The sequence below is a fragment of the Grampus griseus genome, assembly GCF_964374135.1.
Source record: "Grampus griseus genome assembly, chromosome: 12".
Lineage (NCBI taxonomy): Eukaryota > Metazoa > Chordata > Mammalia > Artiodactyla > Delphinidae > Grampus > Grampus griseus.
This window is the reverse complement of record NC_139006.1, coordinates 37,719,515-37,741,653: the sequence shown is the minus strand read 5'-3', so window position 1 is coordinate 37,741,653 and position 22,139 is coordinate 37,719,515. Positions and strand designations below refer to the sequence as shown.

The 22,139-nt window shown below is 38.2% G+C and overlaps 1 protein-coding gene and 1 pseudogene across 3 annotated transcripts in view; one reads left to right on the top strand and one right to left on the bottom strand.

Annotated features, from left to right (window-relative positions):
* Positions 1–22,139, bottom strand: part of YES1 (YES proto-oncogene 1, Src family tyrosine kinase) — a 61,140-nt gene that overhangs the window by 4,330 nt on the left and 34,671 nt on the right. For both annotated transcript variants that reach the window (XM_082667610.1, XM_082667611.1), the window contains exons 2-10: positions 21,722–21,994; positions 17,246–17,345; positions 13,498–13,596; positions 11,358–11,461; positions 11,121–11,270; positions 9,999–10,154; positions 9,651–9,830; positions 3,720–3,796; positions 2,403–2,556 (exon numbers count right to left, since the gene is read on the bottom strand). In XM_082667610.1, coding sequence (XP_082523736.1) covers positions 2,403–2,556; positions 3,720–3,796; positions 9,651–9,830; positions 9,999–10,154; positions 11,121–11,270; positions 11,358–11,461; positions 13,498–13,596; positions 17,246–17,345; positions 21,722–21,986 — 1,285 coding nt within the window. In that variant the 5' untranslated portion in view covers positions 21,987–21,994. The remainder of the gene's footprint in view (positions 1–2,402; positions 2,557–3,719; positions 3,797–9,650; positions 9,831–9,998; positions 10,155–11,120; positions 11,271–11,357; positions 11,462–13,497; positions 13,597–17,245; positions 17,346–21,721; positions 21,995–22,139) is intronic.
* Positions 8,036–8,384, top strand: LOC309830801 (small ribosomal subunit protein eS26-like; annotated as a pseudogene). Its single transcript has one exon. The product of its transcript is annotated as a small ribosomal subunit protein eS26-like (transcript).

Here is a 22,139-nt window from a genome sequence, read left to right as displayed (position 1 = left end):
ATTTTTAAAAGCCTAAAAGACTAAAAAATATTTAGTCAAACATTTAGTGTATACTTACTTTTTATGCACAAGACATTATGCTAATTGTTATAGGAGACACAAAAACATAGCCTTTGTGACGTTTATACACTTATAGTGAAAATGAGATTATAGGTGTCTTAAATACTTGAAGTTACTTATATATGTATATAATGTTGTAAAACAGTTCTTTAGATGTTCAAACAGAAGATCAATTTTCATCAGCACAATCACAAAAGGTTTCATTTAAAAAGCGGAGGCTAAGTTTAGTCTTAAAGAATGCTTAGAATTTTTGCAGGTAAAGATTAAAGAACAATAGGAAGATATTTCAGCTGGAAGGAACAGCACAAACGTATGGAGATTGAAAAGAAAGCACTGTGTTGAAGACAGGGTTTCTCAACCTGGGGATTACTGGCATTTGGGGCTGGATAATTCTCTGCTTGGTCGGGGCTAGCTTGTACTTTGCAGGGTGTTTAGTGGTATGCTGGGCCGCCCCCAGTAGATGCCAGTAGCAACCTCCCAGTTGTAACAACTAAAAATGTCTAAAGGGACTTCTCTGGCGGTCTAGTGGTTAAGACTCTGCACTTCCACTGCAGGGGGCACAGGTTCGATCCCTGATCGGAGAACTAAGACCCCTCATGGTGCGTGGTGCAGCCAAAAAAATAAGTAATAAAATAAAAATAAAAATGTCTCAAGAGGTTGCCAAATGTCCCTCGGCGAGCAGTACCACCACCCCTGGTTGAGAACTGTGATTTAGGGAACAGTTCCCTAAATCAGTGGTACTCAAACAGTGGTTTGAGTACCAATATGGTCAGTGACAAAAAGATACAGTCCAATGAAAAAAAGAGAAAAAAGATCACACATCAATTCATAAAGCTAAAATCACTAATTTATAGGTATATTCTTTATTCTGAGATTACATTCTTCCTGCTTGTGTAGTGTTAAAATGCTCTTTCTTTCATGAAATGATGGTAATAGTGGATAGCTGAGAAAAGGTTTTTTTGGTATATCTACTAAATAAATCTTTGCTAACCTTTACGTTGGTCTTACTAGTTTGTATTGAAATAGTCTGTTTATAATTCAGTTGCAGACAGACATTAGTCAGTGAGCTCCCTGACAGCAGAAATCATGCCTCTTACAGCTGTGCCCTGATGTCCAGCACGTGGAAGGACTCAAATGTCTGTTAAAGACAAGCTGGAACTAGACAGTAGGAGATGATGAATGCCAAGGTATCTTTTTTATAGGTGTGGAGGCCTGAAGGTTTCATCAGGATGAACAACCTATGTGCTGATCTGCACTCGACCTTACTTACTCTCTGCCTGTCAAAGTTACACTCTTTCTTTTCATAGTGGACTGAGCGTCCACTATGTTAGGTAATGTCAGGCACTCTACATCTATTAATGCATTAAGTTTCACAACAATCTTGAAAAGTAAGTATTACCATCTAATATTTATAAGTGAGGAGACTGAGGCCCAGTCAAAAAGGTTAGGTAACTTGGGTGAAATCTCTGGGCTAACAGGAGATGGAACTGGAACTCAAAAACCCATACTCTTGAACATATGTATATATATAACTGATTCATTTTGTTGTAAAGCAGAAACTAACACACCATTGTAAAGCAATTATACTCCAATAAAGATGTTAAAAAAATTTAAAAAATAAAAAAAATAAAGAGGGAGGAAAGACACAACCTTGACTTTAAAAAAAACCAAAAACCATACTCTTTCTGTATGCATATATTTTGTCCTTTAAATGTATACTGAATGAGAGCTCAGAGAGATAGACACCAAATAAAAGAAGTGACCTGTTGTAATTTCTGTAAGCTCCCCTCCCTCACTGTTTACAGTGTCAATCTTATAAGTGTTTTTATTTACTACAATTTTATATATAATAAAGAATTATTGTAAATCTGGCACGGAACTGGTTTCCAAAGCCTTTATAAAATTGTATGCTATTTCTTAATACATTAACTCCTAGTCCTTAGTGTAGTAAAAACTGGATGGTTCTGAAGTTCGTTACAAAAGTTATTTTAAAATGTTTCTTATTTGTTGGCATGCCAAAGGAAGTGTGAAGAGAATACTGCTTGCTATATTTATAATGCAAAGAACACCCACAGTTAGATTCTTCCTTGGGGGAAATAACTATCAGAAAGCCACAGTACTATGCACCATGTATAATTTTATGAATAAAAATCAATGTTTTTATGATTTTTTTTTCTTTTCCTTTCTTTTTTATTGGAGTACAGTTGCTAATGTTTCTATGACTCTTCTGAGCAGACCGAGAGCTGTTCTTCTTATTCTGTAAAACCCTGTATATTCAAAAGAATGGTAAGAAAAATCCATCGAAAATGAGGTTACAAGCATTTATTAAAAAGCCATTTTACCTTGTCTAGCTGTATACTCATTGTCTTCAATTAACCTTGCTAAGCCAAAATCTGCTATTTTGCACACAAGGTTTTCTCCTACAAGAATGTTAGCAGCCCGAAGATCTCGATGAATATAGTTCATTCTTTCAATATATGCCATACCATCAGCAATCTTGGGAAGAAAAAAAACATATGATACAAAGGGAAGGAGGGAGAGGACAATTCTGGTTAATGTTAAGCCAGATCGCTGAAGAATCATATATCTTCAAAAGAGATGATGGTAACGGGGCATAGTCTAGCAGATAATAATAAGAACAGAAAACCTTTTAATGGAGTGGGGGGAGGGAGAGGAGGATATGGAGGGAGAGAGAGGGAAGGAGAGAAGGAGAGGGGATAGGGGAGTAGGAGAAAGGCCCACAAAGCCTGAAGCATTTACCTGGCCCTTTCCAGAAACAGTTTGCTGGCCCCTAGTATAGAGGGGCTCAGAGCCTTGAGCTCAGGTGTGTGGACGAGGCTTGACATATGCTAAAGTCTCACAGGTACGGTTTCTTGGTATAAAGTTTCTCTAAATTGTTAGATCCCATGGACATCTGGACACTCGCTGAGAGAAGAGTCTTAGACCCAATGTGTCAACCAAAGCCAATAAAAGGCCCCTTGAATACCTACCACACACCTGAATATAACTTTTAATCGTTTTCAGATCCAGAATAGTAAAACTATCCCATCTTTAACTGTATACTGCCATCTTAATTCTTGTTTTGGACTATATTAAATAAGAAATTCAGCATATACTTTATCTTTATTTATTTATTTAAAGACCAATATTATTAATTATTTTAGGTATATTACTTTCCAACCTTCTATCCTGGTAGGATCAGTATGATTCTATGTTGCTTAATATCTGCCTATCTACGGCATCCCACTCCCAGCTTTGTTCAGGGCCTTTTGCAGCACACACTTTAGATTTCTAATATTTTCTTTGGAATAGCGATCATTCATTGACTTAAAATCTATCTACTGAAATATAAATACATATAGATTTTATACTTGTGGATGCATATGTTTCTGAAAGGCCATATGATACAGGAAAGCACTGTACTGGGAGTTACTTACCTGATTCTAATACTAATAAGTTATATGACTTTTAGATACCTGGGTCCTCAAGATACTACAGTATCTGTAACATACAAGTTCAGACTGGATTATCTGTAATGTTCCTCCCAGCTATAAAATTCCATGATTTCACTATTTGAACAATAGTATCTACTAAGATTAGTTTACATTTTTAATGTACACTTGCAATTCAAATGGACACATGTATAAACACACAAGTACCTGAGCAGCCATGTCAACCAGTTGTGGGAGCTTCAAGTACTTTCCATCTCCCTCCTTCAGGAAATCTAATAAGCTCCCTGTAACAGACAGCAAGACATTCATAAAAAATAAGCAAATCTTAAATCAGAATTGCAACAAACATTCCCCTACCTCCAAACAAATCATATCACAATACAAAACTTCAGCTTTTTATTCTTCAATATTTTTTGCAGCTTTGGAATTTCTGAATAATTATCTTTAAGATTCTAGAAGAGGGCCCTAAACTGAATTTTTTAAAACTTCTGATAACATGAAAAAAAAAGGGAAAATGCAATCATCTCACCAGATTACAGACATTCTTTCCTTGTTTGCTTTGATCAAAATCAGCCCAATTTTTAGTCAAAAAGTAGTATTAGATACTTATATTTTTAAGTCAATCTGTAACAAGAGCTCAGACAACTTGAGGACATCTTGGGGTACTTGAAACTAAAGCTAGGTGGCTAAATAAATGAGTTGATATGAAGTGTTAGTACAACCAACTTCTCTCAATTTTAGCAGAAGATATCATGCAACAGCAAAGTACTATGCATTACAGCAGAGATAAAGGTTGGAAAGAAAACGTCTAATTGCTATTCTATTACAGGTTAAAAACTTACCATGTACCTGAATTTAATCAAGAGAAAATATCAGACAAACCCAAATTAAGGCACATTTTATGAAGCAACTTTGTTCTCTTAAAAAAATAACGTTATGAAAGACAAGAAAAGCTGAGGACTGCTCCAGATTAAAGGAGACTAAAGAGATGGATGACTAAAAGCAATGCATGACCACGGACTGGATACCAGATCGGTGGGCGGGGTGGGGGGGATTGCTATAATCGTCACTGGGACAATCGGTGAAATCTGAATAAGAACTGTATTTTAGGCAACAAAATTGTAACCATGTTACATTTCTTGAATTTGATCATTGTACTGTGGTTATGTAAGACAACGTTCTTGTCTTCAGAAGACAAACTCAAGTATTTAGAGGTAAAGCAAGCATAACGTCTGCAACGTACTCTCAAATGGTTCGGGAAAAAACCCTCACATTTATTCATACATATATGTAGCACTGGCCGAATCTGGCTGAAACATACATGGGAATTCTTTGTATTATGTTTGCAACTTTTCTGTAAGTTTAAAAGTACTTCAAAATAAAAGTAAAATAAAACAAAAAACAAGGCAAGGCAAAGAAAGCCCTTTCCGTGTTGACAGGACTATGAAGCAAGACATAGTCATGACTTAGTATCTTCATTTATAGAGATTCAAAGTCAGGGAATATCTCTCTTCCTCTGGTCCGCCTATGGCAGGGAGGACATGTTACTGTGTTTCTCCATTTATCTGCCCTTTCAAATATTTACTGAGGGTCTACTACATGTGAGGCACTGTAAAAGGCATAGAAGATACAAAGATAAATAAGATCTTAAAATACTATATGAAAGTATAGTATATAGATCTAGAAACTATATGCACACAAATAAATATTGTCCAGTAGGTGTTATAAAAGTTACTGTAAAAACTACAGTGGAGACACGATGGATCTGGTTAATTCTATGGAAAAATCAGGAAAGGCTTCACAGAGGAGATGCATCTTGAAGAAGAATGGGGTCAGATAGAGAATTCCAGGAAGACAGAATAACAAGTACAAAGGCAGTAATTCATGAAACGGCACAGTAAGTTCAAGGAACTGAAAACGGTCCTTCCTATGCAAGAACATGGGCACAAAGATGGGAACTGATGAGAAAGAGGCTGCAGGAGTCAGAACACAGAAGGCAATGCATAAATGGACTTTATCTTTTTTATATGAAGTTTTATAGAGAAGCAATATGATCAGATTTATGTTGAAAAAGCAATCACTCCAATTTGATGAATGATATTGTACTAAAACTGCATAAAAGGAATAAGTTTAAAAGTTCCTGCAATAGTCTAGGAAAGAGTGAGAAGAGGAACATTTCCAGAGGCACTTAATAAATGGAATTAACAGTCCACAATGGACTATTATTACATAAGGGGGTGGGAAAGTGAAGACTGCGGGGCCTCATTGCCAAAGTCTGTGTTTCTAACAAGTGTCCAGGTGATGCTACTGCTGCCGCACCCAATGTTCCAGAGTCTCTTTCCCCTTTCCAAAAATGGCAAGTACAAGAATATTCACTGCAGCACTGTCTGTGATGGTGCAAACTAAAAGCAACCTAAATGTTCATTGGGAAAGGAATGAATAAACAATGGAACACTCATACAGAATTTCATTCAATAGTTAAAAGTACACAAATGAGATCTTCCCTTATCCACATGAATAACTCTCAAGCACGTGATGCTGAATGAAAATAAAGCTGGTTAAATTTATGTAATTTAAAAATATACAAATACTGTTAATAGGTTAACTATATATTAGTAAAAGTATATCAACAGGAAAAACAGAGATGGGAAAAGCAACAACTTCAAAACTGAGGTTACCTCTGAAGGGAATGGGCTCAAGGAGGGGTAAAAACAAGGATTAAGTTAGATCTTTTATGTGTTGTTTCCTTAGTAGAAAGATCTGAAGCAAATATGGCAAAATGTAAACATTAGTTAAATTTGGATGGTAGGGACATGGGGGTTATGGTATTCTTTGTATGTTTGAAATATTCTGTAATTTAAAAAGAGTAAAATGGCTAGTTAGGAAGTAAAGATGTAATACTGTCTTCTTTAAAGAATCCTGGGGCTTCCCTGGTGGTGCAGTGGTTGAGAATCCACCTGCCAACGAAGGGGGACAGGGGTTCAAGCCCTGATCCCGGAAGATCCCACATGCCACAGAGCAACTAAGCCCGTGCGCCACAACTACTGAGCCTGCTCTAGAGCCCGCGAGCCATAACTACTGGAGGCCATGTGCCTAGAGCCTGTGCTCTGCAACAAGAGAAGCCACTGCAGTGAGAAGCCCACACACCGCAACAAAGAGTAGCCCTCACTTGCCGCAACTAGAGAAAGCCCATGCACAGCAATGAAGACCCAATGCAGCCCAAAATAAATAAATAAATTTAAAAAAAAAAAAGAATCTTGGCTGTGAAGGGAAGCAAAAGGTAAAGAGAAGTCAGTGAAAAGCAGATGTTGGGACCAAGAGAGGGTTTTCTTTTTAAACGAAAGGAAGGATTTAACTGTCCTTAAACAGAGGAAAGAACACTTCTTTTTCTTAGCCTGCAAGACAGACTGATGTTATATAAATACACTGCATGACAATGTTGAATATACAGAAAGAAGCAAAAGCTACAGTTCTTTGTTTCAGGATTTAGAATCTAGATAAGGAGCCATGATCAATCCACTATGTAGAACATCATTCAGTGTAATGATAATTGCTAAAACAGTGCAAAGGCTGCAGAGCACAGAAATCCAGGACTGGAATGTGTGTTATTTTGACAATTCTTTTTTTCTGATCTTTAATTACAACAAATCCCCCCTCCCTTAAAAGTTTCTTATATCCATTTATCAGAACATTTTGGATCATATCAGTGGGTCCTTAACCTTTTTTTGGTCATGGGTTATTTTGAGAATCTGATGAATGAGAGTCTATGGACTCACTTTCTAGAAAAACATACATAACTGTGCAAAGATTGACAGAGAACTTCAGAGGAAGTTCACTGACCCTCTGAAGCTCATTCATGGCAGAGAGAGCATGTATTTGATAAGTAATTATGAAACCAATTCAGAGCAGTCCTTAAGTCGGTCTCATATACCTCTCTGGCCTTATTTCCAACCAGTTACCTTCTATACTTTCCACTACCCATGGTTTTGTTCCCCATTTCCTCATAGCTCTGCAGAAAAATACTGGTACCCTTCACTTTACTTATTCATGTCCTTCATAATCTTAAAGGGTATTTCAAGACTTGTCTTTTCTACTGATATTTCTCATTTTATTCCAACCTATGTTATCTCTTCCTCAATTTCTATGTTACTTACTGAATGTGTCAAAACACCTAGAAATCCATTATGCTTTGAACTTGTTTGTTGATAGCGAGCTGTTATTTACTTTTATACTGAAAATTAACTTATCGGGTTAGGTCTTTTCTCTCTTAATTCAATGTAAGTTGGTTAGATGGCTTTATTTCTTTGATACCTTATAATACTGGCACACTGTTTATATATTAGAAGCATTCAATACATTTTAAATTGTTAACAATTTCTAGAGCATTCTGATTATAAAGAGAACACACGAAGCAATGAGTCTGGATAGATTATGGAGGGCCAAGTTCTAAGTGCCTGAATAGCAAGATGGGGAATTACAGAGTTTAAAACTAGAAGGGCCTCTCTCGCCTCCCTGCTTCCAAGATGACCAAGAAAAGAAGGAATAATGGTCACCCCAAAAAGGGCCGCGGCCACGTGCAGCCTATTCGCTGCACCAACTGTGCCCGATGTGTGCCCAAGGACAAGGCCATTTAAGAAGCTCATCATTCGGAACATCGTAGAGGCTGCAGCTGTCAGGGACATTTCCGAAGCGAGTGTTTTCAACGCCTGTGTGCTTCCCAAGCTGTATGTGAAACTGCATTACTGGGTGAGTTGTGCCATTCACAGCAAGGTAGTCAGGAATCGTTCTCGGGAAGCCGAGAAAGACCGAACACCTCCACCCCGATTTAGACCTGCGGGTGCTGCCCCATGACCTCCGCCAAAGCCCATGTAAGACGCTAAGTCCTTAAAGACTAAAGAAATAGTGTCCTCTGGAAAGACAATAAAATGGAAATTATATTTTAAAAAAAATTAAAAAACTAGAAGGGGCATTTGTGATCTTGTATACTAAACCTCCCATCTAGAAATAATCCTAACCCAGCAATCTGACAACATAGACTTCTACCATATTCCCCAATTAAATACTTCTTGAAATCAATATACAAAGCTAAACGGACCATTAGCTTTATCTCCACTATATTCTTATGCTATCAATATCCTGATTTAAACTTTCTCCTTGCCCCTTTTCTCCCTTCTAGTTCATCTAATGTACTCTGACATGGGATATTTGGCAGTTGTTTGAAGTAGAGATTCTTTGCCAAAAGTGCCATCTGCTTTGGGAGCTTTAGGTAATGTTTTGGCTCTCAATTAGCAGGCTGTGTCAATTCTTAACTTTTGGTTTTTCTGTTTCTTTTGGGGGGAAATATTTTCTTATGGTCAATGTGTAGCTTGTAGTTGGTCCTGTCACCACTAGATGGAACTACATCACTGATCAAGATGGACAAATGGTGAGGGATGACTCCATCAGTGGCTCTGACTAATGACTCATTAAGACTAAAAAAAGGAGATAAAATTCAAGAGGATAAAAAGCAGGCCTGTCAGCAAGCATATTTGGTGACTTACTAGTTCCTCTTCTAATGCATCATCAGCAAAGGGAAAGAGAGAAGAGCGACAGCCTTCCCTTCTTTCCCTGGCCCTAACCAACGCTGTTACTGAAGATCCCACACCTTGGGGTCTGGGGTTTGGAGAAATGGAGAAATTTCAGTTGACTGTAGTGGCAAAAAGCAGTTTCTAGGATTTCTGAGTGAGATTATATTAAAACTAGATAAAGTTAATTTTCTTAACTTTACCTGATTTCTTTGCTTTAGTACTAAAAATATAAATAGCTTTCTGATTGCATTATTTTAAATCAACTAGTGTGAATACTTCTTTTCTTTTTCACCTTCCCAGCTATTCCACTGACTTTAGGCAAATGGAATGAAGGACTATTTACTTTCAAAATAAATTCAGGGCCTTATTTCCTTTTTAAACTCCATACTATCATTTGGAATAACTGGAGCTAATTTCCATTAAACAAAACGTCAGGTTTTCTCTTTTCACATGTCTACATAAAAAATCTTAAGTTAGAAAATACAGTAAAAATCTGGATGCATAAAAACAGATGAAGACTTAAAATTTATTAACAACATGAATACCCCATGAAATACTAACATACACATACCTTTTGACATAAATTCAGTGACAATGTAAATTGGCTCTTCAGAAACAACAGCATATAGTGGAACAAGTTTATCATGTCTTAACTTTTTCATTATCTGAGCCTCTTGAAGAAAAGCTTCTGGCATCATTGTACCTGGTTTTAGTGTTTTGATTGCAACTTTTGTGGTTCCATTCCATGTTCCTAGAGAAACAACCCATATTTCACTATTTTAACCTATATTTTAAGAGATTTACAACAAACTTCAATGAGCAGCAGTAACCTCAAATATTTCAACATATCTTATCATAAATTGGGGCATTTTCATCTATGTCTAAACAATGACAAAAAACAAAAGTTCAGGCTCCTTACCCATCCATACTTCACCAAAACATCCTTGTCCTAGTTTAACCTCCAGTCGCAAAGATTCTCGAGGGATTTCCCAAGCATCTTTTGCTAGACCTTGAGTCTGGGGTTTCACAGTTGGACACACAGTTGTTAACTTATGGCATAAACCATCAGCATGTTCTAGATAAATGAATAAACTACACTGTAAAATGAATAACTTACAAAAATTAAGGTACATATAATTGTACCAGTGTTTTTAAAAGTTTAAATTATAGGAAATAAAAACAATGTTCTATCAGTTTTATTACAAAAGCACAAACACAAAAAGGGAGTTGCATAAAAGAAGCAAAACATACAAGAAGTCAAACATTTTATTAAATACATTTTAAAAGTTATTATTTATTATGTCCCATTATGTCCCAGCTATTGTGCTAATTCAGCCCTTTACAAATATCTCATATAAATAAAAGAGACTTAGAAAACTTAAGTAACTTTCACAAGGTGACCCAGTAAATACATGATAGAGATGGGTTTCAAACCCTAGATCTGACTGCCTCCAAAGTTCTGCTTTTGACCACTGTGCTTCATTTCTTCCCAAAGAGAATGTTACCATTAATTGTTATTTCTAAAAACCACAAGTGAGGAACTTCCCTGGTGGTGCAGTGGTTAAGAATCTGCCTGCCAATGCAGGGGACACAGGTTCGATCCCTGGTCTGGGAAGATCCCACATGCCGCGGAGCAACTAAGCCTGTGCGCCACAACTACTGAGCCTGTGCTCTAGAGCCCGTGCGCCACAACTACTGAGACTGCATGCCACAACTACTGAAGGCTGCACGCCTAGAGCCCTTGGTCCACAACAAGAGAAGCCCCTGCAATGAGGAACCTGTGCACTGCAATGAAGAGTAGCCCCCGCTCTCCGCAACTAGAGAAAGCCCACGTGCAGCAACGAAGACCCAATGCAGCCAAAAAAAAAAAATGAACCCAACTCAATAGTATTATCTGTTCCTCATTTTAAAACTAAAATACATTGGGCACATACTGTGTATAAAGTAGCATGTTAGACCTTAAGAGACATGAAGACATGGATGCTGTCCTCATAAAATTGAACATGAGGAAATAATTTTCACCCTTGAAATATTCACGTACCTGTATAGTGTTTTACCAATTTCTGCAGAGTATCAAATTGTGCTCTGGTTGTGATATAGTATCCACCATTGTCAAGTTTCCTAATTTTGTAGTGTTTCACATTGTCACCCCTTACCTCATCCCAATCACGAATAGAGAGGGAATAAGCACCTAGAAGGGAAAATGAACACTTCTACTATACCTTTCTTAAAATACTGCCCAAGAAAATTTTTATACTTATATTAACAATATTCATACCTTTAGTAGTTTCACTCTCTCTTACTAAGAAAATACCTCGTTGATTCCCAGGATTCAGAAGTAATCTTTCAGCATCTTTTCTCCCCATTTTGCCAAAATACCATCTGGAAAAAAAAATGAATAGTGTTCTGAGTTAGAAGGGTGTAATAAGCATCAGAAAAATTATACATAGATATTAGTAAGAATGGAGTGGGATAGGGAGGATGACAAAGAACAGAACACAGCTTTAAAATACAGTAAAACAGAATGAAAGATCTTTCTTAAATATTACAAGTATTACTATCAGAATATATTGTCATAGTATTTTCATGTATTAACTACTCAACAAGTCTCTTAAACTCCACCTGGCAGTCACAGGAACCGTAAATATAGAAGGAAAGGCAACAATGACAGTCTTTTAGTCAATGACAGATGAAAATATTAAGATTATAGTAGGAAGAGTAAAAGTGGTTCTCTGGCAACAGTGTGATCATTTGTATTCAGTAAGATGCAAGTAAACCATGTCCAAATTATTGGAGACTCTAAATTACTGTGGGTTCATTTAATACGGTTTTGTGAATAAAAATGCAATTTTTGCTGAGGAGGAGCCACAGAATAATGGAGAAGAAAGACCAAAGGACAAAATGGAAAGTAACAAGTCCCAAAGCAGAACAGAGAGTTATGGAGACAAATTACACATCACTAATAAAAAAGCAAACAAATATTGATAGAGCACCTACTATGTGCAAGATGCTGGGTCAAGTGCTATGATATGAAGATGATGTATTATTTATGGATCCCAGATAAACCTGCTTTGTCATAAAAGTACAGGCATACCTCATTTTATTGTGTTTTGCTTTATTGCGTCTTTTAAAAAATTGTAGGTTTGTGGCAACCCGGTCAAGCAAGTCTATCAGAGTCATTTTTCCAATAGCATTTGCTAACTTCGCGTCTCTGTGTCACATTTTGCTAAGTCTCGCAGTATTTCAAACATTTTCTTCCACATAAGACAGCAAACTTAACTGCTAAATGTTGTGTGTGATCTGACTGCTCCACCAACTGGCTGTTTCCCCAACTCCCTCTCCTCATGCCTCCCAACTCCCTGAGATACACAATGTTGAAATTAGGCCAAGTAATAACCCTACAATGGTCTAAGTGTTCCTTTCTCTGAGTGAAAGGAAGAGTCGATCAACATGGCAAACTGTTTTTGATTTATTTTAAGAAACTGCCACAGCCACTCCAGCCATCAGCAGCCACCGCTCCGATCAGCAGCCACCAACATGGAGGCAGGACCCTCTACAGAAAAACAATTACGGCCTGCTGAAAGTTCAGACAATGGTTAGCATTTTTTAGCAATAAAGTATTTTTAATTAAGGTATGTACATAGTTTTTTTAGACATAGACTGTTGCACACTTAATATACCACAGTGTAGTGTAACCATAACTTTTATGCACTGGGAAACCAACTCACTTTACTGCAATATTTGCTTTATTATGGCTGTCTAGAACCAAATCCACAATATCTCCGAGTATGCCTGTAATATGTCACTGAAGGTGAACTTTAACTTTTTGAAAGTTGTAAGAATGGTACTTAGAACTCCCATACACACTCCACCCAGGTTTCCTGTTAACATTTTGCTTTGTCATATTCTCTTTTTCCCTGTGTATGTGTGTTTGTGTGGGTGTGTGTATTTCCTTCTGAACTGAATGATAGTTGCAAACATGCTGAATCGTTACCTCTAAATGCTTCAGTGTGTACATCCTAAAAGACAAAGATACTCTCTCTCCATAGCCATGGAGCAAGCACCTAAGTCAAGAAGTTAACACTGATACAATAACATCAATGGAGGATAAATTTTTGGCGTGAAAGAGTCTGCAGAATATAAAAAGGGTTAATGCAATTATTTTAAAGTGAAAAAATAAAGGCTAGGGACTAGGCATAATACAGTATTATAAATGCAGATTCATTTATGATCCTACTGTAAGCAAATACTATGGCATTAATTATTAATTTTCAAGTAACATCTCCTATTAATACGATACATTAGCTGTATTAAGACTGGTATGTAATTGCACGTGTGTAAAGTTGTGGCTAAGTAGAATGTGCATTAAGACATTTTAAAAATCAAAATAATTAATAAAATATGAAGCAGTGCCATACTCTTCTGCCTGAATGGAATCTGCAGGGGCTACATAATTGCTAGGGATATAGCCATTCTTTCCTGTAGCAATTGATCTTGCTTCCCACCAGTCTCCTTCCCTGCAACACATAAAACAACAATTACCACAAGGTAGACCACAGCTCAGGACACGATCTATTGCAGTGCCATCTTGTATCTGAAACAGACAAGAAGTATTACTTCCATTTTTATTTATGCATTCATTTGATCAAGAATTAAACTCCAAGAATAATATTTAAAAAATAGGTTAGAGGACATCACTGGTGGCGCAGTGGTTAAGAATCTGCCTGCCAACCCAGGGGACATGGGTTTAATCCCTGGTCCAGGAAGGTCCCACATGTCATGGAGCAACTAAGCCCCTGCACCACGACTACTGAGCCTGCGCTCTAGAACCGTGAGCCACAACTCCTGAGCCCGTGTGCTGCAACTACTGAAGCCTGAGCGCCTAGAGCCTGTGCCCGGCAACAAGAGAAGCCACCACAACGTGAAGCCCGCACACCACCACGAAGGGTAGCCCCTGCTCGCCGCAACTAGAGAAAACCCGCGTGCAGCAACAAAGATCCAACGCAGCCAAAAAAAAAAAAAAAAAAATAGGTTACATGAATTAAGGGAATAAGGCCAAGCAAAATCACAATTGCACTGTTTCTGCTTCAAACCAAAAAACAAAACAAAAACCCTAAAAAACAAAAAAAAAACCCACTTTAATTTTAGTTATAAAATCTCTTTTTTACATAACCTAACCTTTCAACCTAAGACAATAAACTATGCTGAATAAAACAATTTGGGAAGTAAATCTTTCAGATTACTCAGTTTCGATGAAATGTTTTCTCATTTAAAAGTTTTACTGAGATATAATTTGTATACCATAAAATTCCCCCATTTAAGATTTTTTAAGAGTTTTGCAGCCGTTACCACTATCAATTTTAGAACATTTTCATCACCCCCAAAAGAAACCCTGTACCCATTAAGAGTTACTTCCTGGGTTTCCCTGGTGGCACAGTGGTTGAGAGTCTGCCTGCTGATGCAGGGGACACGGGTTTGTGGCCTGGTCCGGGAAGATCCCACATGCCATGGAGCAGCTGGGCCTGTGAGCCATGGCCAATGAGCGTGCGCATCTGGAGCCTGTGCTCCGCAACGGGAGAGGCCACAACAGTGAGAGGCCCTCGTACCACCAAAAAAAAAAAAAAAAAAAGAGTTACTTCCCATCCCACCCCTCCCCCACCATTTCCAACCACTAATCTGCTTTCTGTTTCTATGGATATGCCCATTGTGGGGCATTGCATATAAATGGAACAATACAACACCTGGTCTTTTTGACTGGCTTCCTTCACTCAGCATAATTTTTTCAGCATTTATCAGTTGCTCATTCTTTTTTTATTGCTAAATGATTTTCTTTTTTAAAAAAAATTTTTCTATTCTTTTTTGGCTGCATTGGGTCTTCGTTGCTGCGCGAGGGCGTTCTCTAGTTGTGGTAAGCGGTAGCTGCGGCGAGCAGGGGCTACTCTTCGTTGTGGTATGCGTGCTTCTCGTTGCGGTGGCCTCTCTTGTTGCGGTGAACGGGCTTCAGTAGTTGTGGCTCGTGAGCTCAGGAGTTGTGACTTGCAGGCTCTAGAACGCAGGCTCAGTAGTTGACTCAGTAGTGACTCACGGGCTTAGCTGCTCTGCGGCATGTGGGATCTTCCCAGACCAGGGATCAAACCCGTGTCCCCTGCACTGGCAGGCGGATTCTTAACCACTGTGCCACCAGGGAAGTCCCAATGATTTTCTTTTTAACAATGCATAAAATTACAATGTTTCTTTCTATCGTATTAGGAGAAAAAATTCAGATGCCCTAGAACTACTGTAACCAAAATATTAGCAATGAGCAATAATAAAAAGATTTAATTCCTGGAATAAAGTATATTTACAAGAATGTTATCCACGAACATCCAAATAAGACTAAAGTCAATTCAGAACATGAGAATTACATGTAGTTTGTAATAGATAAGCCTTGACTTTTCCAAAATTAATGTGAAAGGAGAGTATATTATCAATCTGCAATGAGGAAGACATATGGGTTCTGCTACTATAGATTAAATGCATGTTTTGCTTTACCAGAAATAAGTATTGAAAATATTTTGTCTACATTGAAATTTCATAAATTCTTGAGGTGAATCTGATCTTTAAAAAATGAAATGGAAAATCCTTTTGTAATTCAAATGTTTACAAACTCATATACTTGGCTTGTAGCTTCCTAGTATATATTAAGTACGTTCAGATATACAAACTGAAAACTTTGATCCTGATAATCATTCACTGATTCATTCAAACATTCACTGAATACCTTTTAAGTAACAGACCTTACAACAGAGTGTGCTAGAAACAGGTAAAAAGTCCTTATCCTCAAGTAACTCCATCTAGAGCAGGATTTCTCAACCTCGGCACGACTGACACTTTGGGCTGGACAATGCTTTGTGGTGGGGGGGCTGTCCTGTGCACCGCAGGATGCTGAGCAGCATCCCTAGCCTCCAACCACTAGATGCCAGTTGTAGCACCATGGATGTAACAACCAAAAATGTCTCCAGACATGGTCAAATGTCCCCTGGCTGATTCTGCCCCCACGCTGAGAACCACTGGTCTAAAAGTATGATAGGCAAGTGATAAATTTTAATTCAAAACTGTGAAGACTGCTATAATTGAGGTTTGCACAGGTTGCTATGTAAACATGTAAGAGAGACACCACCAAATCCAGCAGGAGGTGGGGACTGGGCCAGGCAGGAAAGGTAGAAAAAATATCAAGAAAGGCTTCCTTGAGAAAGGACACAGGAATATACACTTTGACGGATGCACAGGGTTGGCCAGATGAAGGAAGAAAAGTGGAGGGACAAGAAGTTACATTCCAGAAAAAAGGAATCGCATGTGTGAAAGCACAGAGAAGGGGAGAACCCCCAGTGTATTCAGAATCATAAATAAGTAATTCACTCTGGCTGGGCAGTGGAGTGAGGAAGGGGAAAAAGCTCAATGAATGACGCCTGCTCTTATTGCTGTTTTATCTTGACAGCAGCCAGTAGCTATTGAAGGATTTTAAAGCCGAGAGACAGAATCACATTTCATGTTCTCAAAAAATAACTGGTAGCAAGTGGGAACAAAGATGGAAGGAAACATGACTGGATGCAAAGAGACCATAAATGTCTATTCTGAGAAGTTACAAAGTGGTCACTGTGCCTGCTAATGAAATTATGGGATCTATTTTCTGTAACAAGCACTGAATTTTCTATGGTGGCCCACTAAATGACAACAAGTCTGAGAGTCACATAAGGAAACAGCAACGTAACATGGTCAGTTTGGGACTGCAGGAGTTCCTTAGCCTTTTTAGTTTGTTTTTTTAAGAGAAAGAGATTAAGATCTTTAAATCATCTAGTACTTAGATAAATGGGATCATAGAAATATCTTTATAAAGGTTTTTTTTAAGTAAGGTACTTACTTACATATACTCCCTCAATCCTCACTCTTAAATCTCTACTGTTTATGGCAGAACCACAGCAACACCATTTGCAGAAATCATAACTTCTGGCTCCAGCAGTAGTATTATGCCGTATGTCTAAAGAAACCAAATGTATCATCCAATCCAGTGGGCAGAGACCCACGCCCCACTACTCTCGTCTCTGAATCATCATCCAGCTCAGTGGTTTCAGTGTAAAGTAGGCTGTCGTTGGTATCTCTCCCCCGTAAAATGTTCATAACACTTACGTATTGTTAATTATTTGAAATCTTTCACCCTTCTTAAATGAAAGGTCTTCTGTAGTTCTAGCTTCATAATCATATAAGGCCACAAATACAGTAACACCACCTATTGGGGGAAAAAAAGACCAATGCAAATTATATAGACAAATTAACAACAGAAAAATTTAAAAACATTGCCAACAACAACAAAAAAAGCTTATTAAACATAGCTCTTTTCCTGGTCTCCAGAATCTATTTTTAAAAGTTGGAGGAGCTTCCCTGGTGGCGCTGTGGTTGAGAGTCTGCCTGCCAATGCAGGGGTCACGGGTTTGAGCCCTGGTCTGGGAATATCCCACATGCCGCGGAGCAACTAAGCCCGTGCGCCACAACTACTGAGGCTGCGCGTCTGAAGCCTCTGCTCCGCAACAAGAGAGGCCACGATAGTGAGAGGCCCGTGCACTGCGATGAAGAGTGGCCCCCACTTGCCGTAACTAGAGAAAGCCCTCGCACAGAAATGAAGACCCAACACAGCCATAAATAAATAAATAAAATTAAAAAAAAAAAAGTTGGAGATTTGGGTTGCTGAAGTTTTCAAGTTATTAAGATGCTATCTTAAGGCCTTCCATGAGACTACTGTACTCTACAAATTCTAAAATTCTATAGACCCAGAGAGACATTTTTAATCTTGATTCACAGCTGCAACATCTCTAGCTTGAAAAGACAAAGTTCAAATCAATTCTTTGGCAGAAAAAGCATTAACGAGTATTATAAACTACTAGCATTGATCATCTCAATTTCTTAAAAACAGTAAGTGAACATTCTCATCCTTAAGACTAATCATTCACTGTATAGCACAGGGAACTCTACTCAATACTCTGTAATGACCCATATGGGAACAGAATTTAAAAAAAGAGTGGATATATGTATAACTGATTCACTTTGCTGTACAGCAGAACACAACACTATAAATCAACTATACTCCAATAAAAATTAATTTAAAAAAAGACTAACAGTAATAACTAGGGTTTTATTAAGATTATTTATTATATTTAACACAAAGATAAAAACAGCATGCTTTTCTTAGAAACTAAATGGTATGGCTGATATGGATTATAAATTCCAAAAGTAATTTTGTCATATAAAGCACTGTATGTAGTTGGTTAAGACATAAGCAACTTAAATAGCCAAACTATTATCTGCAAGCGAAAGAACAGAATCTCATTTATCTGGCTTCTCCCCTGAGGCCCGGTCATATATTAACTACCTATTTGACATCTCAAATGTCTATCAAGCACTTAAAATTTATTAGGTACAAAACAAAGGTGTTGGGCTTCCCTGGTGCTGCAGTGGTTGAGAGTCCGCCTGCCGATGCAGGGGACATGGGTTCGTGCCCCGGTCCGGGAAGATCCCACATGCCCCGGAGCGGCTGGGCCCGTGAGCCATGGCCGCTGAGCCTGCGCGTCCGGAGCCTGTGCTCCGCAAAGGGAGAGGCCACAGCAGTGAGAGGCCCACGTACCGCAAAAAAAAAAAACAAAAAACAAAAAAACCCCACAAAGGTGTTGACTTTTCTCCTCTAACCTGAAGTATTACTGAAGTCTTCCCTACCTCAGCGAACATTACCAGTCAGGTATTCAAGCCAAGTCCATTACCAGCACTGTCAGTTCTACCTCTAAAGTACCTTATCTACTTCCTTTTCATTTCCAGCTCTTCCACCCTAATCCAAGTCCCTGTTATCTCTTACTGGGAAAGTAATAGCCTAACTCACTTCTATATCTGGTTCCCTACATCCACCCTTCACGCAGCTGCCAGAGGGAAGTTTTTAGAAAGGGAATTCAATCGTGCAAATTCTTTACTGAAATCTCTTCAATAACTTCCTTCTAGCTTTGAATAAAACCCATACTTCTTACTATAGTCTATGAGGTCCTGAGAAATCCTGACTCTTCAACCGCATATCATGTAACTCTACCCTCTGCCCATACTAGTCCTCAAACCTGCCAAGCCCATCTGTACCTCCTAAAGTGCATTTGTTATTCTCTCTTCCCAGAAAGCTCTTTTCCCATTTATGCACATATTTAGGTCATTCTCATCAAACCTCAGCTCAAACGATTTCATCTCAAGATGGCTTTCCTTGATCATTTAAAAAGGGCCTTCGCCAATCATTCTAGTTAGTTCCTTCATAGTATTTATGAACCATTAATCATCCTGTTTAGTTGTTTCTATAATTATTATCCAACCCTCATTATAATGTAAACTCCACTGGGGCAGAAATCTTGTTTCTCTTGCTTACAACTCTCTATACCTGGCACACAGACACTCATCAATAAATTAATACCCATGAACGGATTATTTCCTGTAAATAAACTGCTTAAGGTAACTCAAGTATGTCTTCTCAACATTTAATCATTTTGGATTAATATCTTTCCAGAACATATAATCCTGAAAATAAACTTTTACTGGTGACTGAGAAATACCATCATGACCAACTATTACTGAAGTATTTAGAGTTAGGGGACTGGAATTAAGACTATTATTGACTCTTTGATGTCCATAACTTCTCAAATGAACAGTCTAACAGAATTTGTGTATGACATTCTCTAGTCACTATTTTTGGTCTGGAGGTGAGCAGAGTGAAGGGACACATTTATAGTCCATGCTTGTAGAAGAGATTCTTCTTTTGTCCCCTCATGTTGCTCAATTTGGTGCTGGCAGCTGTTTTGCCAAGCCTAAGGATAAAGTGGACACTCCAAGGGCTCCAAGAGAGACACCAAAGAAACTCGAGTCCTTGATGACATCAAGGAACTGCTGGATCAAGGAATCCTGGAGCTCACCCTACCTTTTAAAGCCAGTTGTGCTTTGTTACTCAAGGGAAAAGCATCCCGATAGGGGACCCTTCACAAAAGAACCATCTCTCTTTTTGAAATTTCTGACTACGTTTTTAGAGCATTTCTGACTCCATGAAAGGTTGTTGGCCATCACTTCTTGCTGTTCTCTGAAAGGATACTGTAGGGTAAAAAATGAAGTTCTAGAATAGGGCATTAAATCTGTGCCCTCCTGCTTATTATCTGTGACTCTGAAAAAAAAATCATTTAAACACTGAGCCTCAGGATTTTTCTTTTTTCAGTCAGTAGTGTCTAATCGAAAAAACTGTATTATCACGAAACTGCCACTTACCTAACATTTATCAAGTAACTACTATAATACTTTAATAATGGCTAGCACTTTACAATCCTCAGAAGTTGTAATATTCTAGAGGGAGGGGTATACATTTTTCAGGGTGGTTGTTTTTTGGCCGTGCTGCACGGCATGTGGGATCCTAAGTTCCCCAACCAGGGATCGAACCTGCGCCCACTGGACTGCCAGGGAAGTCCACAGGAGGGAGGGGTATACTTTTTTTTAAAATAGATCTTTATTGGAGTATAACTGCTTCACAATACTGTCTCCGTTTCTGTTGTACAACAAAGTGAATCAGCTATACATATACATATATCCCCATATCCCCTCCCTCTTGAGCCTCCCTCCCACCCTCCCTATCCCACCCCTCTAGGTCATTGCAAAGCACCAAGCTGATCTCCCTGTGCTATGAGGCTGCTTCCCACTAGCTATCTATTTTACATTTGGTAGTGTATATATGTCCATGCTACTCTCACCTCGACCCAGCTTCCCCCTCCCCCACCGGTCCCCAAGTCCATTCTCTATGTCTATGTCTTTATTCCTGCCCTGCAAGTAGGTTCATCAGTACCATTTTTTTCTCTTTAAGATTCCATATATACGTTAGCATACAGTATTTTTCTCTTTCTGACCTACTTCACTGCATATGACAGAATCTAGGTCCATCCCCCTCACTACAAATAACTCAATTTCATTTCTTTTTATGGCTGAGTAATATTCCATTGTATATATATGCCACATCTTCTTTATCCAGTCATCTGTCGATGGACACTTAGGTTGCTTCCATGTCCTGGCTATTGTAAATAGAGCTGCAATGAACACTGTGGTACATGACTCTTTTTGAATTATGGTTTTCTCAGGGTATATGCCCAGCAGTGGGATTGCTGGGTCATATGGTAGTTCTATTTTTAGTTTTTTAAGGACCCTCCATACTGTTCTCCATAGTGGCTGTATCAATTTACATTCCCACCAACAGTGCAGGAGGGTTCTCTTTGGGGTATACGTTTTTAGTCTTTATATTTCCAGTGCCTGCCAGTCAGCACTCAATAATTATTTGAAAAATGAATTAGTGAAATAATTATATAACCCAGTACATATATATATATATATATATATATATATATATATATATATATATAAAATCACCATCAGATTACTACCAAATTTCCCAGATGTACACAATAAGACTTGAATTTATGTTGGAGACTTTAATTTTTACATAAACTTATTTTAATAGTCCCCCAGTAAGTTATTTCTGTTATAGCAGGCAAACTTTATGTATTGCCCAAGGTCACATTCTCAAACCAACAACAGGATTGTCCATTTAAATCTCACCTGTTAAACCAGCAGGATATGAACTTGGCACCACTGAAAATGAGGAAGATGCTCCTCCAAAAGGTGTCACCCCTGAGGATCCTCCAAATGGTGTCATGGAAAGGTTGCTGAAATTAACAGATGTGCTCTTCGTGGAGGATGTTGGTGCCACTGCAGTGTGCTCTGCTCCATAATGGCTGACACTTGTACTGACCGGTTCTGGAGTGTTTTCTGGTCTGTATTTAACGACTGGACTTTTGTTCTCTTTACTTTTAATGCAGCCCATTATCAAATCTAGAAAGGTGATAAGACAAATTTTGAGAAGCAGTTAACATAAAACATACTTCAAAAGGTGCAATTCAATAGTTGACTTTAAACGAGGCATTTTTCCCCTGCAAATAAGTTAACAATAACAAAACAAACCAAAAAGAACCTAGAC